Below are 19,653 nucleotides of genomic sequence, written 5' to 3' on the forward strand. Positions count from 1 at the left end.
GATGTTGTCTATCATTAGGAGAGGTAGGAAGGAAGACCATCAATGTGTTTTGGCAAAGTAATTCTTATGGACCTGATAAAGGTATTCATATTCTGTTTCTATGTAGGCTGCACACTGTGTATGGGTAAGAACTTTTGTAGTGAGCCCTGTTTTTGTAATAAGCCCTACACAATGATGTAAGAGAGAGTGGCTTGCCACTGTAAGAAGTTACGTAGGTTACTGGGGGGCCTTCTTCTTCCTTTTCCTTCAGGTTTAATTTAGGAGTGTGAGTGATTATAATATAAAAAAAAATAAAGTATCACCCACCTGGGAACTAGTCATATTATCAATGTCCACTAATGACTACAGCAGTTCGTTAGAGTTAGACTGTAACTGAAAAGGAAAAGCAGAGCTGGAAATAAGCTATGGAGGCTTAACTGGCTAATTATGTTAGTAAGAGTTTATATTTTGGATAGGCACTTTTGATTAGTGTTCTGAACTACTTTTGCCCGAAGGTAAGCAAGGAAGGGAATACCTTGTAAAGATGTTTCAGTTTTCAGCTGCCTGCCAGGTTCATGAGCCAGCTTATCTTTTCCGGTTGTTAACTTGTAAAATGAAGAGAACTTGGATGGTTTTCATGTGCTAGAAGAAAGCTCTAGAAGGAGGAGGAAAAAAACATTGTTTTGAGTTAACTCTGTGTAAGGCTTGCCTGTAACTGAAGACAGGAAAAGACCGTTTCAACTGTGAAGCAAAACGATGACAAAGACCTGATTATTGAAACTTTTGCATGTGCCTCTGCTGTTGTCTGCTATATGTCCCTACTTCCCTTCTGCCCCGATCTTTGTTTTACTTCATTTCCCCATAAAGGATATGAAAAAAAAAAGAATTCATATCTCTTGGGTCATGTATAAATTGGTGCGGTTACCCTAGCTTGTAACTTCATTCCCGAGCTAATGAGCTAAGCTGTTTGGACTGAGATCTCTGTGCATGTCTCTTGTTGAATGCCGTAGGTCTGCCCTCAGACGTAGTGCATGCACGACAATCAGATTGTTATGGGTGGAGATAAATCACGCTCTGGTCGATTGTCACCTAAAGACTTTTATGGAATACACAGAAATATTTAAGGGATGTTCTTTCAAAGCTTACTACTTTTCATTAGACTTGGACAAAAATTGCTGGCCTCCGTCTTTTGAAGGTTCTGTTGTGGAAAATTAATAAATGGGCATTTATGAGGGTCCCTTAATCACTGGTGACAATAATTAGAAAGGTGGAGAGTATGGAGAAAAGTTATTAAGGAATTAGTCTTTAAAAGCTGCTTGCTAATGAGAAGCATCCTACTCATTGTAATAGAGGAACATCAGAACATGTGTCGTGGTTTAAACCCAGTCAGGTAGCTTGTTCACTCACTCCCAGTGAGTGGTGCCGAGCTGACAACAATCGAGGTCCGTGTCCGTCTCCCCCCCTGCCTCCCCGCACCGGGGCTCTCCCCTTCCCCGCTCCCGGAGGAACGGGGAGGAGGATCGAGAGAGTGCAACTCCTACGGGTTGAGACAAAAACAGTCCAGCAACAAATCACCACCGCTACTATCAGCTACAACAATGATAAGGGAAAATAACAAGGGAAGAGAATACGATACCACCGGCCAAGAGAAACGAGCTCCACCCGGAAACCCCTGTCCTTCTGGGTCACTCCCAGTTACCCCTCACCCCGGGCATGACGTGCTGTGGTATGGAATACCTCCCCGGCTAGCCCGGGTCAGGCGCCCCGTCTCTGCTTCCTCACAGCCTCCCCTCCTCCCTGGCAGAGCATGAGCCTCACAGAGTCCTTGGTCAGGGTAAACATCACTTAGTAACAACCGAGAACATCGGCTTCACCAACACTGTTCTCAAACTGGAAGTCAAAACACAGCACTGTACCAGTTAACACAAAGGAAAAACATGACTGCTACTGCGGAACCCAGGACATTATCCACCCCTTATTCCATACCATTCACGTCGTGCTCAGATCCCACATTTTTCAATACACCATCGCTCTCCCACATATATACATCCATATACATACAGACCAAGAGGAAAAATCATTTTCTTAGTGCATGGACCAATCCCTATAATGCTGCCGAGTCCATTCGGTCCATGATGTTCAAAGTTCATTCTCTGTTGGGATGATGGCTGGAGGGAAGTCAGGGCCAGTCGCTGGTGACCTGGAGACATCTAGTTGATGGGCTATAAAAGCATTACACAGCAGGCAACAGCATACAATTGAGTTCACTGGCTGTTTTCCCCTAAAATCAAATCCCCTTGAGGTATACATCGGACTTCCCCATCTTCCCGCATTACCCACCAAGTATATCCAGGTCCCTGAGCAAAAGCAATCCCACGAGTGGGTTTGCCTTTACCTGAAGCAGGAATTACCCAGACTGTCTTTCCCAGCAAATTCTTCATATGCACCACGGGAACTTTGTCCCCCTCTACAATATGTAACAGTTCTGACTGGGCTGGGCCAGCCCTGTTGGCAGATCCTCTGGTGTTGACCAACCAGGTGGCCTTTGGTAAGTGTGTATCCCAATGCTTGAAAGTTCCCCCACCCATCGCTCTCAGTGTAGTTTTTAACAGTCCATTGTACCGTTCGATTTTCCCAGAGGCTGGTGCATGGTAGGGGATGTGATATACCCACTCAATGCCATGCTCTTTGGCCCAAATATCTATAAGGTTATTCCGGAAATGAGTCCCATTGTCTGACTCAATTCTCTCTGGGGTGCCGTGTCGCCACAAAATTTGTTTCTCAAGGCCCAGGATGGTGTTCCGGGCAGTGGCATGGGGCACGGCGTATGTTTCCAGCCACCCGGTGGTTGCTTCCACCATGGTAAGCACATGGCGCTTGCCTTGGCGGGTTGGTGGCAGTGTGATATAGTCAATCTGCCAGGCCTCCCCATATTTATACTTCAACCATCGTCCTCCATACCAAAGAGGCTTTAACCGCTTGGCTTGTTTAATTGCAGCACATGTTTCACACTCATGAATAACCTGGGCAATAGTGTCCATTGTTAAGTCCACCCCTCGGTCACGGGCCCATCTATATGTTGCATCTCTGCCCTGATGGCCTGAAGTGTCATGGGCCCACCGGGCCAAAAATAATTCACCTTTACGTTGCCAATCTAAGTCCATCTGAGCCACTTCAATCTTAGCCGCTTTATCCACTTGTTGGTTGTTCTGGTGTTCCTCAGTGGCCCGACTCTTGGGTACATGGGCATCTACATGACGTACCTTCACCACCAGGTTCTGCACCCTGGCAGCAATATCTTTCCACAGTGCAGCAGCCCAGATGGGTTTACCTCTGCGTTGCCAGTTGCTCTGCTTCCACTGCTTCAACCACCCCCACAGGGCATTTGCCACCATCCATGAGTCAGTATAGAGATAAAGTACTGGCCACTTTTCTCGTTCAGCAATGTCCAGGGCCAGCTGGATGGCTTTCACCTCGGCAAACTGACTCGATTCACCCTCTCCGTCAGCAGTTTCTGCAACTTGTCGTCCAGGACTCCATACAGCTGCCTTCCATCTCCGATGTTTTCCCACAATACGGCAAGAGCCATCAGTAAACAAGGCATACTGCTTTTCACTTTCTGACAGTTTATTATATGGTGGGGCCTCTTCAGCGCGCATCACCTCCTCCTCTGGTGACATTCCGAAATCTTTGCCCTCTGGCCAGTCCATGATGACTTCTAGAATGCCTGGACGACTGGGATTTCCTATTCGAGTTCGTTGTGTAATTAGTGCAGCCCATTTACTCCATGTAGCATCGGTTGCATGATGTGTAGAGGAGACCCTGCCTTTGAACATCCAGCCCAGCACGGGCAGCCGGGGTGCCAGAAGGAGCTGTGCTTCAGTGCCAATCACTTCCGAAGCAGCTCGAACCCCTTCATAGGCTGCCAGTATTTCTTTCTCAGTTGGGGTATAGCTGGCCTCAGATCCTTTATATCCCCGACTCCAAAAGCCGAGGGGTCGACCTCGAGTCTCCCCTGGAGCTTTCTGCCAGAGGCTCCAGGTAGGACCGTTCTCCCCAGCTGCAGTGTACAGTACATTTTTTACATCTGGCCCGGTTCGAACAGGTCCAAGGGCTACTGCATGAACTATCTCGCGTTTAATTTGCTCAAAGGCTTGTTGCTGCTCAGGGCCCCATTTAAAATCATTCTTCTTCCGGGTCACATGATAGAGAGGGCTTACAATCGAACTGTAATTTGGGATGTGCATTCTCCAGAACCCCACTGCACCCAAGAAAGCTTGCGTTTCTTTCTTATTAGTTGGCGGAGACATTGCTGTTATCTTGTTGATCACATCTGTGGGGATCTGTCTACGTCCATCTTGCCATTTTATTCCCAAAAATTGAATCTCCTGTGCAGGTCCCTTGACCTTACTCCGTTTTATGGCAAAACCGGCTTTCAGCAGGATTTGGATTATTTTCCTCCCTTTCTCAAAGACTTCTTCCGCTGTATCGCCCCACGTTGGGCGCCAAAAAGAACTGTCGTGGTTTAAACCCAGTCAGGTAGCTTGTTCACTCACTCCCAGTGAGTGGTGCCGAGCTGACAACAATCGAGGTCCGTGTCCGTCTCCCCCCCTGCCTCCCCGCACCGGGGCTCTCCCCTTCCCCGCTCCCGGAGGAACGGGGAGGAGGATCGAGAGAGTGCAACTCCTACGGGTTGAGACAAAAACAGTCCAGCAACAAATCACCACCGCTACTATCAGCTACAACAATGATAAGGGAAAATAACAAGGGAAGAGAATACGATACCACCGGCCAAGAGAAACGAGTTCCACCCGGAAACCCCTGTCCTTCCGGGTCACTCCCAGTTACCCCTCACCCCGGGCATGACGTGCTGTGGTATGGAATACCTCCCCGGCTAGCCCGGGTCAGGCGCCCCGTCTCTGCTTCCTCACAGCCTCCCCTCCTCCCTGGCAGAGCATGAGCCTCACAGAGTCCTTGGTCAGGGTAAACATCACTTAGTAACAACCGAGAACATCGGCTTCACCAACACTGTTCTCAAACTGGAAGTCAAAACACAGCACTGTACCAGTTAACACAAAGGAAAAACATGACTGCTACTGCGGAACCCAGGACAACATGAAAGGCAATTGAAACAACTGTTTGTATGCTTGATAGGAATCTGCTTGGAAATGAATTGTAAAGGGAGATAATCATTATTGGAGTAGCATGATCTGTGGAGAGGAATTAATGGAACTACAAAGAAGACAACAAGATTTTTCTTTTTTTATCAAATTCCTATCCTTGGTTACACATAGGGTACATCCTTTTCATAGCTCAGCACTCAAGAAGTGTATTGTTATGCCTGTCCTTGGAAATTATTTGCTGCTTTCGTGCTTGGGATGATACTGAAAAATTAAAGAAACATAAGAAAGTGAACCATATAAAAGCCTTTTTTTTTGCCAGAAAAAAAAAACAGAATCAGTCAAGTAAGCCTTTAAAGCAGAGGTTCAGTCTTAATCCCAGAATTTAATTTTAGAGGCAAAAGATGTAGAATTTAATACAATATGGAAAATTGTGCAGAGAGAACTGGTTTATATAACAAATTGACTGACACCTCAAATCCTGGTAGTAAATTTTACTTCCTTTAAAATCTCAAGATAGATATATGAAGATAGCAAAAGAAAACTGCCTTGCATTGGTTTAGGGGGCCTATAAGGATGCTGGGGAGGAACTTTTCGTTATGGACTGTAGTGGTAGGACAAGGGGTAGTGGGTTCAAACTTAAACAGGGGAAGTTGAGATTGGATATAAAGAAGAAGTTCTATACTTTGAGGATGGTGAGGCACTGGAATGGGTTGCCCAGGGAAGCTGTGAATGCTCCATCCCTGGTGGTGCTCAAGGCCAGGTTGGACAGAGCCTTGGGTGACATGGTTTAGTGTGAGGTGTCCCTGACTATGGCAGGGGGGTTGGAACTAGATGATCTTAAGGTCCTTTCCAACCCTAACTATTCCACCATTCTGTGATTCTAATAGACTTTAAACATTTTCTTGATATAATTGTTCTTAATTAGCATTCAAGACACCTAATGCATCAGTGAAGTTTGGTACTCACTTGTGTACCAGGGACAATGAGATATGTGAGTACCCTGGCACAGTGAGGACTACCTGTACCTCAGGGGACAGGGAGCTGGCAGCTGTGGATACCACTGGTGCCAGCCAGGGAGGATAGCTGGCTGGGGGCAGCCAGGGCCATCCTTGAGCCCAGACTATCAGGCATCTCCCCAGGTGAGGCTGAGGCTGGATGGCTGGAGGGACATCAGCCCATGGATCAGACCCCAGCTCAACAGAGCCTGTGGCTGGGCAGGGTAGGGCTGCAGAGAGCTGGAGTCTGCCACTTGTATGGTGTTGTGGGTGCAGGAACTGAGATGGTGAAACCCCAGTAGTTGCTATTTGGTATAAGGGGAATATTATTGATTTTACCCATTGAAAAGAGATACTATTTTGATTTTATGTTGTGGGGTATTTCTTGACACCCGATGGAACAAGTTAGCATTCACTGTAGCTTTCTTTGGACTTTGAGTCCTAAATGTTAAGAACTAGGCAGCCCAAGGTAGGCCCATGCCTCATAGTCTTTAAATATTGCTGCCTGAATATCAACAGGTGGAACTGATAAAGCCTATTCCAGATTAAGATGGAGTCCAGATTGTACTCTCTTTGGGAATACAGGATTCAGTCATCCCAGTATCACCACATATCCTGGACTTGATGTGGGCTTTGCCTGCAGTCCCATGCAGATTCACCAGATCACATCTTTTTGGTTACAGAGAGACCAGTGTGCTGATACCAAAGGGCCCAAGAGTAAAATGCACATGTATACAATGATGGGGAACCAAATTGAAAAGAGTGACCAGAAATATATGTTTAGAAAACATATAATAATATAAACTCAGCAATACTGAGTACTTGATTTACTTTGGTAGTTTTGTCATTTCCGTCACTCATATCTGCCTATCGGCTTTAGGACACACACATTACTTGAACAGCAAGAAAGACAATTACAGCCCTTTGAGTTATTTGAGGTTATTGCCTTCCCTGAATGGGTGGCATTTCAAAAGATAAATTACCATCGAATAATAATTGCTAATTGAAGAAGAATGCCTTTTGAATTCATAATAAATATTTAAAGAAAGTGCACTTTGCATGTAATTCCCCCTGAGAAGGAAGAAAGAAACAGGAAAGGAGTAAGTTTGCTTTGATGACCTGTTACTTTTGATGGTACTTCAAGTATAAAAATACCTGAAACTACTAGTTTAAAATGTCTTAAATGTGGAAAGTTTGCCATCAGAGTGTACTCTGGAAACTAGTTCTTTCTCTGCTCCAAGACAACCTGAGGATGCAGATCTTCAGGTCATGCAAAAAAGCCTACCTGTAGTTTCATGGATGGGAAAACGTTGTAAAATTTCATGGTCTGTGCGAACTGGGAGAGTCTTGCCACTGATAGTCTTGCTGTTGGACAATCTTCATCTAGCAGGATACTTCTGTGTAGGTGGACTTGTGGTGGTCGTAGTAAGGCACCCTTTACTCATCCCATGACCTGAAACTGCATATTTAAGTGCTGCTAACTGTAGGGCTGCTCTCTTAATGCTCCCTTTCTGTCCTCCATGATGTATGCAAAACATTATATATTAAGACCTAGCATTGGGAGAGTTGGATATTTATAATGAATGATGTCAGTCAAGCTTTAAAGAAAAAATGAATTTGTACTGGATGAAAAGGGAGCCTGAGAAGCTCAAAGCTACCTAAGGCAATGGGACACTCCTTAACTTCAGGGGTTAGTGCTTGGCCCTAACAGACTTGCTGAACTGTGTAAACTCAAATGTGATTAAAGTGTTGTAATTAGCACGCTGACATTCACACACTCAAAGGGAAGGCAGGCAGCATTCCTTGGCAAAAGTAACATGACGAGTAGCTAACAGTGTGTCATGGCCTATTTAAACAGGCAACCTGTCTGTTATGCTGATTTACACTCTTCTGGGTAAACAAGTGATCTCTGCACTCACAGTATGCCAGCAACTGGTGCAGAAGCCCTTTCAAAGAGTTTGGTGATAAACACCTCCTTTCTCTATATCCCTGTTTCTTCAGGTATGGTCAGGTGCTGAGGAGCCCTGGCTTTCTGCCCACATGAAATGCAAACAGCCAAGTCTGTAGCTTGCTGATACTGTAATTTCACAATCAGGTTAGCCTGGCATGTAACAGCATTTATGTTAAAAAAGGCTGTCCTGTACTTATATCTTTAGATATACCTGGCCTTTGTTCTTACCCAGGCCCCTGTTCTCCCACTGAGATCCCTTTTTAATGGGCAACATGATGAATAACTAAAAACTGGGGAGCAGATTAGCTGAAACTGGCCTAAGGAAAAAAATGCAGTAGAAGAATATTTATAACAATGAAGTCAATTGGAAATATAGGCAAAAAATGAGTAAGAAAAAGTGCAAAATGGAAAGGGAAGAAAAGAAAAAATGTGATAAATGAGCCACCAGATGGAAGAAGTGTATCATGAAAGCTAGGGATAGAAGAGGTGTCAAATGGATGTATTTAAATATCAGTGCTAAAATCACAAAAGAATATGAGGTTAAAGAGAATATCAGGAGACAAATTGTAGAGATGAACAGATGAGAAGTGGGGCAATAGTAAAATGGTTAACTTTGCACATCAGCTGTATAGAAAAGGGTGAAATACAAAATGACAGTGACAATTTGTAGATCACAATTCAGAGGCAAAAGAGAAGATTTCGTTATAGAAGATTTTGGTTATAGAACTGGAATGAGAAAAGTCAGAAACTTGCATTGATAGGTGAGGATTCTGTGTTGAACAAAGTCAAAGAAAGAAAGGATGTGAAAGGCAGAACTTTACCTCTCCTGTTGAGCCTTGGCAATAAGTTCACTGAAATAACCAAGGCTAAAGACTGGTGGCAATATTTAGGAGGAGGAGCAAATATCAGAGTGAGAGAGAAAGGGAAGATCTGGCAGCATAACATCAACATGAAGTGAAGTTGGAACAGAAAGGGAGAAAGGCTAAGAGCTGGAAATGGTAAATGGCAGAGAGAAGCTTGGTTCCTTTTGCATTAGTTTCATGGAAACTAATAGAAACAGAGGGAACATTTGAGAAGGAGAGGTTTACTTTGAAAGGCAGTCATTTTTAGCTCCTGTTCCATAGTGAGGTCTGAATTTCTGACAGGCAATAGATTGCATGAAATTGACAAGTAACTAGACAGTATGTACCAAAGGGCATCTCAAAAATGAACTTGAAGCAACTGAGCTGAATGTGCCAGCTGGCGATGAGAGATTTATTTCTGTGCTTTGGAGGCTGATGTATTTAGCTGTATTTTCCTTTGGACTGTGAAGCTGCAATGAAAAGCAAGTGTGTATTTCTCCGTGATACAGTATGGTTCGCTTTTAGAAATCCCCAAGCAAACATTCAGCAGGCTATGTCTGCCTGGTTTGATTCAGTGCTGTGTGAGACATGGGACAGTGCCCAGGAAGCAGTATAGCTACCTCAGCTTCTGTTCTGGATTTTTTTCACTGAAGCACTAGCTGGGAGTCTCTGTACCATGCTGTCTGTAGACATGCAATCTTGCCCAGTGCGGCAACTGGGAATTCCTAGCTGATTGTAAAGTTTTTTCATGATGTTTCCATAGCTATCTTATTCCTTCATTTCAAATGGAATATATATCCTATTTTTTCTTTAGTTAGCATAAAATATAAATAATGTAATCAATGATGAATTGTCTGGGAATTAAGATTCTTGGCTGACTGGCTTCAGTTGACTTCACAAACATTATTTTTATTTACCACCCTTCTTGCTGCCTCTAACATCAGCTGTTCTACTGGGGAATTTTTCCTTTGGCATTTATTACTTTGAGTATGATATTTATGGATCTCTTTGTAGTGTCAGTCTTCTTCTTAATAGTTTTGTATCTTCTGTCATTTGTCTATGCATTGTACCTTTGTTCCACCTTAATAGCTTATAGTTCAGTCATATATTCAGCTCATGTGTGCAGAGGATGCTACTGTAATTTGAGCAGGTATTAAAAAGTTTAAATCTAAGCTGTTCCCATGGCCCTAGAAATTTCCCTCTGGAGCCTATACCAGCTTGCGTAGGATATGGTAAAGCATGCATAAGGCTGATTTGTTGTCTCTTTCTCTGCAGCATGCTATTGATGCTGATAATGCAGGAGTCAGTCCCATAGGAAATTCTTCTAAAAACAGCAGTCACTGGGACCTTGGAAGTGCCTTTTTCTTTGCTGGAACAGTCATCACAACTATAGGTATGTTTATTGTTTATCTTTTCAAATGCATAGTCACACTGAAACCTGGATAAGAAATTAAATTTGAGGAAGGTGAATAACAAAGAAATGAAGTGGCTGAACTCTGTTTCTCTCAGTTTTCAGAAGGCATGCCTCTAGTATGTATCAAAGGTATTGAGCCTCGGGGTAAATATCAGAAACTGTTCATGTAACTACAGTAGAACAGCAATGCTGAACTGAAAACAACTAATGTTGTAACTAAGGATTTATAATCTGTTCTTGATCTAGGTGCAGGTGGGCTTAATTTTCACTAGAAAGATCAAGAACCAGTACCCAATGAAATGACTATTCCATGGTTGTTGGAAATTCGGATTTGAATATTATTGATGAATTTACCTGTAAGGTAACATTTCTCTGTATTAGATAAAGGGTATATGGAACTGATCCATTTACTTTTCTTGAACCACTAATTTCAGTAAATTCGTTATTCAGTGAACCTTATCATCTGTCCCAACTATATATTATGTCCTATATATTTAGCATCTCTGAATGCTGGCCTTATATACACTAAGGTTTTTATCCTTTCCCTAGTGAGCCAGTACCTCTCTTGAAGATTGCTCAAGTACCTGGGATTACAGAAGATGGTCTGAAGGAAAAAAAATTATAAACTCATAACACTGATGATAAAGTTAATCTCAGAATTATACAGTAGTTGTACAATTGAAAGGTTGATTTCAATGCTGTCATGGTTAGAGGTCAAAAGATCTGATTATTTGGAAACCACTGGCAAATTTTGCTTTTTATTTGCTTTGCCTTTGAGTATTCTTCTGATTTAAATGGTGGATAAAGTGCTTCTCCATGTTACAGCTGTGATGCACACATTGGTGACTGTATAGAAAAATCTGACGATCAAATAACCCTTCAGTAAAGTGTGAGAATCTGAGTGAATTCTGCAAAATCTTTATGCAGGTAATAAGTACAAAAAACCCCACCAAACCCAACCTGTGGCAGTTACAAGACTTGCTGTGGTGATTATCTCAAACAGTGGAGTCTGTGCCTTTGGCTCTGCCTTTTCTTTGTTGTTAACGTGAGGATGAAAGAGTGATCGTATAGAGCATACTCCTCCCTGTGTTCCTCTATATACTAAACTACATTATCATGCATTTTTAATGGTAGCATAAAAACAGTGGATAGTGAGAAAGAAAACATTTCTGAATCAAATGTAAGAAAACCCTTCCTTAATATTTGTTTACTCAATAGATCCAAGTGACAAGCTTTTAAATTACTCATTAAAATAAATGCCACCATGTAGGCATAGTTTATGTAGGCATATTCATTGGCATCTGCTATTTAAATAACTTATTGAGAAGAGCTTGGATTTGTGCTCATATTTGCTTTAAGTTCTCCATGAATTAAGTTTTTATAGGCTGCATAAAGTCTATATATTGTGTCTGGGCGCGAAAATGATTTTATTTTATCCACCAAAGCCCTGTTGGGTCTTCTCTTAGACTTGGCAGACTACCTGGTCAACTTCAGTCCATTGGCCTGTGGCGCCTGGATTTTTTGGGACTTTTAGGAGAAATATGCGATCACACATACAGCCATAAAAACAGCTGTGGGTTTGTGGGGAGGCAGTGCTCTGCGTCAGCATAGTGCTTTCACTATCCCATGACAGAGAAATATGTCCAATGCCAGTGCCGCAAACCTAACAGGATATAGGACCTGGGAGCCCAGCCTTAGTTCCTAACGACTGGGAGGAATTGCTGTAGATGAAGCAGATCTACATCTCTCTCAGTGTGCTGTGTTTCCACTTTATTTCAGCAGTGATTTGTGATTGTGTGATCATTTTTAATATTCAAATAATTATGTGTAATCAGAATACAAATCTCTGTAACATTTTCATAAAGGTAGCTGATCTTAAATAAAAAGGTGCAAATTTTACTTCCACAATTCCTGTTTACTCTCTCTAACACTAACATTTTAACAGAAATACCATGGCTACTGGAATCATAATGCTCTATGTAGATTTGAAAGTGAAATTCACATGGGTAGTGTGGGAAAGCAAAGTGCCTGAGCAAACTGTGGTGTCTACATGTATTTACTGCATACGACACGTGGAGAGTTGCTTTTCTACCAGTGTCAGATATTTCCAATAATTTATCTGGAGTTACAGGGCTGGGAGTTGAAACCAAATGTGCCTAAACATGCTTGGGCCAAAATGAGAGTTTTCACTCAGGATAGGCAGCTGAATAATTATGTGTTAGTCAGAACCTGTCATCTGTTCAACAACCTTGGGTTACCCTAACAGAGGGTGTAAGGAAGGCATGTATGCACCTTTATTATGACATCAATACTGATTTATATATATAAGTGGAGTAGGATGTTCAGAGAAAAGGCTTAAAAACGTCCTTGTTGAAAATTATTAAAAAGTGTTATGAAATTGTAGGATCAGAATGGTTTGGGTTGGAAGGGACCTTAAAGTTCATCTTGTTCCAACCCCCCTGCCATGGGCAGGGACACCTTCCATTAGACCAGGTTGCTCAAAGCCCTGTCCAACCTGGCCTTGAACACTTCCAGGAATGGAGCAGCCACAGCTTCTCTGGGCAACCTGTTCCAGTGCCTCACCACCCTTTTTCCTAATGTCTAATCTAAATCTACCCTCTTTCAGTTTGAAGCTGTTCGCCCTTGTCTTATCATTACATGCTCTTGAAAAAGTCCTTCTTCAGCTTTCTTGTAGGTCCTCTTTAGGCACTAGAAGGCTTCTCAAAGATCTCCTGGGGCCTTCTCTTTTCCACTCCGAGCACCCCCAATTCTCTCAGCCTCTTACAGGAGAGGTGCTCCAGCCCTCTGATCATCTTCGTGCCCCCTCCTCTTGACTTGCTCCACAAATCCATGTCCTTCTTATGCTGGGGCTCCAGAGCTGGACTCAATACTCCAGGTGGGCTCTCACCTGGAGTAGAGGGGCAGGATCACCTCCCTCAACCTGCTAGTCACGCTTCTTTTGATGCATCCCAGCACATGGTTGGCTTTTTGGGCTGTGAGTGCATACATTTCTGGGACATTTTGACTTTCTTGTCAATGAACACCCCCAAGTCCTTCTCAGGGCTGCTCTCAATCCATTGTCTGCCCAGCCTGTATTTGTGCTTGGGATTTCTCTGACAAAAATATAAACATTAGGAACTTTATTGTCTGAATAAAGAGTTCAAAGGCAGATTTGTGTAGTGTGAATACAACTGGGGTAACCAGTCAGTGTTATGAGGGACAGAGTAAATTATGAACTAACCATGGAAAATGAGCCTTGTCAGGTGAATCATACCCCCATCAGGAAGTCGTTGGCACAGTCCAAGAAGAGCAGCAGTGCACAGGCACCAGGCCAGCACAGGGTTTTTTGGGCCATAGTAAGGCAACCTAGATCAGTTAAACAAATAACAACTTTCAATGGGACATGAATCTGTAGAAAACATGGGTAACTGAGGCTACAAGAAGAACTAAATCACAGGGGGTAGCTCGCCTAGGAAATGCCATCATGCCTTGGAAGACTGTAAATAGGAATTACATGTGGAACAAAGGTATACCGGCAGAAGCAGCAGTTTTTCTAAAACCATCAGTTTTCCTAAAAAAGTCATGTGTAAGTCCTGAGAAACTGACAATTTTTTCTCTCCTCAGGGTATGGGAACATGGCCCCAAGCACTGTTGGAGGCAAAGTTTTCTGCATCTTGTATGCCATCTTTGGGATTCCACTTTTCGGCTTCTTGCTGGCTGGGATTGGAGACCAACTTGGAACCATCTTTGGGAAGGGTATTGCAAGGGTGGAAAAAGTTTTCAGAGTAAGTTCACTGTCAGTTTTTTGTTTGTGTTGTATAACTTGCTTTTAATTCTGTTGCTATTACCTGCAGTCCTTTTACATGTTCAGCACCATGAAATATTTGCATGTCTAGTTGAGATGATGCTTAATGTCCTTAGGGGCCTCTGCCACTGCCCTGGCAAATGCTGTTTTGCTAATTTGCTGATGGCTCACTTTAGGGATTCTCTCTTTGAAGCAGAACTTCTAGAAGTGACCTGTGTGATGCTTCCCTTGGAGGCAGAGTAACTGGAGGTAAGTCTTACCAGGGAGGGAAGGAGACGAAGGTTTTTCTGTTGGCACAACAATCTTTTCACCCAGTGCATTTCCTTAAAAGCCTTTTTCTTGCTCCATTTCATTTTCTTCATTCAACAGTATAACTGTGAGCATGGAACTTGTGCCACACAAGGGACAGCTTGCCCCTGGCAACCCTCGGCATAGCTGGAAAGATGAAAGGAAGATTCCTCCCAGAGGAGTTGTCCTTGTGAAATTCTGCTGCCTCTGACACAACCTCTGTGGGGCTCCACCAAATCTACATTAATTAGCAGCACAGATTAGAGCCTAAGAATGCCACATTTAACTATTGCAGTGATCAGCCCACACATGCTGTAGGAATTTTAAGAACAATTTGAACTCTATAAAGGGGGAAAGAGATCGATCCATTTAAAATACTCATTACCCCCACAATATTAACAGAATATTTCAGCAGAGGAGCTGGACACATGCCACTGCTCATCTTGTAATCCAAAATGTTGGCACAGTTTCAGTGTGCAGATAACCAGGAAAACAATGATTCATTCATGACTAGGTAAGCCTGGAAGTATTTTCTTGCAAAATATTTTGTTTTAAAGCCAGGAACTTTTCATGTTTCATTTTAGGAAAGGGCGGTACTGGCAGAATGATGCTGGTACCACAAACACCACACATTGACTAGTCTATGCCATCTGTCCTGCAGGACTGTTTGGTACAAGAAAATAAACATGAAGCATGTCAGAGATGTAAACCATAGCTTCTCACCCCACAAGCCCTATCTACTCAGCTCCTGATTATTCCTGTATGTCCCATCTTCAGTAATCTGGGGCAGAACCTGGCTACTAGTCTGCTCCCACAAACATACAAATGTGATTCCCCAGAAAATGGATGTGTCTAGAGTCACCATATCCACTGGTCACAAAGCATTCAGTATTTGGGTTCAGTGGTGAATCAGTTATCCCAGTTTACCTGAGAAAACCATGTACGCACTCAAAATCTACTTAAAAACTTGGTAATTCTTATAAATAATTTTCATCTGGCAAAACTTTCCAGACACTGCAGGAATTAAATATTCATTCCAAGGTGTCATAAAACCCTAAAAGTAGCAGTTATCTTACCTGTGTGAGGGAACTTATGAACCACCTGAGACTGTTTCTATAATAAACAGCAGAACAAACCCCATTCTTTTGGCTTGCTCTGTACACACAGCGGCTGCAAGCATCCAAGATAGAAAGGAAAGCACTCCAGAGGCAGAGTACACAGTTACAGAATACAGCTGCTGTCATTATAATGACTAAATATAGGCTAAATTCAGATAGTCTTTATTCAAACCTTGTAACAAGTATTCAGATTCTCACTGGAAGTAGATGGGACGAGCATAACTGACATATCTTCCCTCATCGTGCAGTTTAGTCTACATACATTCAGACTGGGCATAACATGCTTCTGAGGGCACGCCAGGATTTTCTGGCTTCTGAGGTGAAGCAACTGTGAACAGTTCCTGCTTGGTTACTGCTTTCACTCCTCTGGCTTACCCCAAGACACTGAGGATAGGTATGGTGACACAGCTGGCATAGTGCAATACAGGGATGTGAGTGCCAGAGATGTGGATGATGGCAACACTGCATCTCTGAAGCTCATGTCTCAAGAAAATAGACTATGTGCAGAAATACAGTGCCTGTCTAAACAGCTCACACTTCACTGAACTTCATCTATAAATCGATGGGTCCGGATGGAATACACCCGCGGGTGCTGAGGGAACTGGTGGACATCATTGCTGAGCCACTCTCCATTATCTTTGGTAAGTTGTGGGAAACAGGTGAGGTGCCTGAGGATTGGAGGATGGCAAATGTCACACCAGTCTATAAGAAGTGAAAGAAGGAGGACCCGGGTAATTATAGAGCAGTCAGCCTTACCTCCATCCCTGGAAAGGTGATGGAACAACTTATTCTTGACACCATCTCTAGACATATCAAGGATGAGGGGGTCATTAAGAGCAGCCAACATGGCTTTACCAAGGAGAAGTCATGTTTGACCAACCTTATAGCCTTCTATGAGCAAGTAACTAGGTGGATGGATGATGGTAGAGCTGTGGATGTGGTTTTTCTTGATTTCAGTAAGGCATTTGATACTGTCTCCCACAGCATCCTCATAGATAAGCTAAGGAAGTGTGGGCTTGATGATCAGGTAGTGAAGTGGATCAAGAACTGGTTGGAAGGAAGAAGGCAGAGAGTTGTGGTCAATGGGGCAGAATCTAGCTGGAGCTCTGTGACTAGTGCAGTCCCTCAGGGGTCGGTGCTGGGACCAGTGCTGTTTAATATTGTCATCAACGACCTCGATGAGGGAACTGAATGTACCCTCAGCAAGTTTGCTGATGATACTAAACTGGGAGGAGTGGCTGACACACCAGAGGATTGTGTTGCCATTCAGTGAGACCTGGACAGGCTGGAGAGTTGGGCAGAGAGGAACTTGATGAAATTCAACAAGGGCAAGTGTAGAGTCTTGCATCTGGGGAAGAACAACCCCATGTACCAGTACAGGTTGGGGGCTGACCTGCTGGACAGTAGTGAAGGGGAAAGGGACCTGGGGGTCCTGTTGGATAGGAGGGTGGCCATGAGCCAGCAATGTGCCCTTGTGGCCAAGAAGGCCAATGGCATCCTAGGGTGCATTAGAAAGTGTGTGGTTAGTAGGTCAAGAGAGGTTCTCCTCCCCCTCCACTCTGCCTTGGTGAGGCCGCATCTGGAATATTGTGTCCAGTTCTGGGCCCCTCAGTTCAAGAAAGACAGGGAATTGCTTGAAAGAGTCCAGCACAGAGCTACAAAGATGATTAAGGGAATGGAACATCTCTCTTATGAGGAGAGGCTGAGGGAGCTGGGACTCTTTAGCTTGGAGAAGGGGAGACTGAGGGGTGACCTCATCAATGTTTACAAATATGTAAAGGGTGAGTGTCAGGATGATGGAGCTAGGTTTTTTTCAGTGATATCCAGTGATAGGACAAGGGGCAATGGGTGTAAACTGGAGCACAGGAGGTTCCATGTGAACATCAGGAAAATTTCTTTACTGTGAGAGTGACAGATCACTGGAACAGGTTGCCCAGGGCGGGTTGTGGAGTCTCCTACGCTGGAGATATTCAAGGCCCGCCTGGATAAGTTCCTGTGTGATGTACTCTAGGTTACCCTGCTCTTGCAGGAGGGTTGGACTAGATGATCTTTTGAGGTACCTTCCAACCCTTAGGATTCTGTGATTCTGTGAACCAGGGACTTGTCAGAACAGTCACATCTGCTACCTGTCTTTCAGCTTAGGGAACCTATTTACCTCTAGATTTAAGAGATATGTAATGAAAATGATGCACATTTATTTATTTATTTATTTATTTTTATTTTTTTTTTTCCCTGGATGATGGCAATACGCATTACCTTGAAAGAGTCTTAGGAAAAGTAGCTCTTAGTTTGAAGATGGGACTGGGGCTGAGGCAGGGTTTAGAGAAGTCCCACTGAGCTGGTGGAAAGCTTTCTTTACTCAACTGTCAAAGCCTTAACTTTTTCGTTTGACTTTCTGAATACATCAGACCTACCCTAGCTACTCTTCCTCTTAGAGATTCCACTTCTTTTTAGGGATTTTTGGCTTCTCTGGTTTCATTACTGTACAAGTGTCAGTATCGTCTTTACAAATTCCATATCTGAAAATGGATGGAAAACAGATTCTGGGAAAGAAACTTTGTACAGAAGAGTAACTGTGCAGAGGATGAACACTAAAAATAGTATTTTTTCTTTGTCTCCCCTCTGTCTATCCATGTGTTCTATTATCTCTTTCCTTGTTCTCCCTCCTCCTTTCCCTTGGCTCACATCAAACCTGTACCAGACACCAGTGCAGGACTGGTGTATGAGTTCTCAGCAAAAAATCCTTTTGAGGTTTCCTTAAAGTACCATCTTTATTTCTTCTTTCCATAGGGTAATGTAATAGCCCAGGGATCCCAACTGCTTCATGCCAGGCAGCTCCCACACTGCATATTCTCTTCCAGCCCCATATCATCATCAGTTTTGGCAGCTGAATCAAACTTTCAGATGAGATCATTCCCAAAGCCAGAAATTTAAATCCAGATCACTGCCTAGGTAAACTAGTGAAATCATTCTGGATCTGCACTCTTGTTACTGAACTCAAAATCTGGTACATGGTTAATAGGTAAATGGGTTACAATCTAAGTGATACATTAGCTAGTAAGGTCCTATATGTAATTCTGAATATACCGCCGGACACCTGCATTTCTGAGCAGATTAAGTTAATGGAAGATTGATAGAAAATTTCCTCTCCACTTCCTGGCATCTAATCAAAATAAACCAAAAGCCAACATAACCTCTTTTTATTTCCTTTTATTGTTTTTCATTATTAGCCATCATTAGTGTGTATTACATCAGCTGCTAAAAACTCGCTGAGGAAATTAACACCCTGACTTTTCTTTTTTAATGTAGTATTATTCATTGTGTTTTTCTGTAAGGAAAAAAGCTATAATTTAACAAAAAAAAAAAAAAGATAAATCACTCAAGAACTTCCACAGGGGAACTGTCCAGTGCAATGATCAATCTGCCACCTGCTGGCATGCTGTCTCTGGACAGAGCTCTCAGAATGGGTGTGAAACTCAACCTACTGGTGCATATAGCATTATTCCAAAATGATACAAGATTCATGAGTGTAATTTCAGTGTTCAGACCTCAGCCTTACAATTTTCTGGGTCACTTTCAACACAGAAAAAATGGTTGAGAAATATAAAAAGTTACCCACTAGAAAGAAATCCTTTATTTCCATAATCTAGTAAGAATTTCTTTCTTTTGCAGTAAAGGCAGATCTAATTATGTTCTGTTATTGACTTTTAGTACTTTGATACCATAGAAGCCAGGCAGGAACAGAACCCCAGTGTACTAAAATTCTGTCAAACACTGATTTGTAAACAGTGCTTTTAAATGGCCAGGAAAATACATAGTCAGAGAAAAGCACATGATAGTATCAAATAGCAGGCTGGTTGTGAAGCAGAACGTTTTGGAGGGAAGAAGCCAGATGGAAATTAAAAACAAAGGGAGGCTGAAAGGTTGGAAGAAGAACAGAAATCAAGTAAAGCTGATGCGAAGACTGCTGAAAGAATGGGGAAGTAGGAGCAAATAAACACTTGCCCAGGAGGACTACAAGGATGTCATGAGGTTATGCAGGGAGAAAATTAGAAGGGCAAAAGCCCAACTAGAACTTAATATCACTACTGCTTTAAAAGACAATTAAAAATGTTCCTATAAATACATTAGAAACAAA

At 42.9% G+C, this 19,653-nt stretch overlaps 1 protein-coding gene across 3 annotated transcripts in view; it reads left to right on the plus strand.

Moving 5' to 3' along the window:
• The window catches only part of KCNK10 (potassium two pore domain channel subfamily K member 10), an 86,716-nt gene that overhangs the window by 50,910 nt on the left and 16,153 nt on the right, over positions 1-19,653 (plus strand). For all 3 annotated transcript variants that reach the window (XM_062638818.1, XM_062638822.1, XM_062638811.1), the window contains 2 exons: positions 10,166-10,283; positions 13,929-14,089. In XM_062638818.1, coding sequence (XP_062494802.1) covers positions 10,166-10,283; positions 13,929-14,089 — 279 coding nt within the window. The remainder of the gene's footprint in view (positions 1-10,165; positions 10,284-13,928; positions 14,090-19,653) is intronic.

Source organism: Pezoporus occidentalis, unplaced genomic scaffold, assembly GCF_034315485.1.
Source record: "Pezoporus occidentalis ecotype Australia unplaced genomic scaffold, CSIRO_AGI_Poc_V1 ctg115, whole genome shotgun sequence".
Taxonomy (NCBI): domain Eukaryota; kingdom Metazoa; phylum Chordata; class Aves; order Psittaciformes; family Psittacidae; genus Pezoporus; species Pezoporus occidentalis.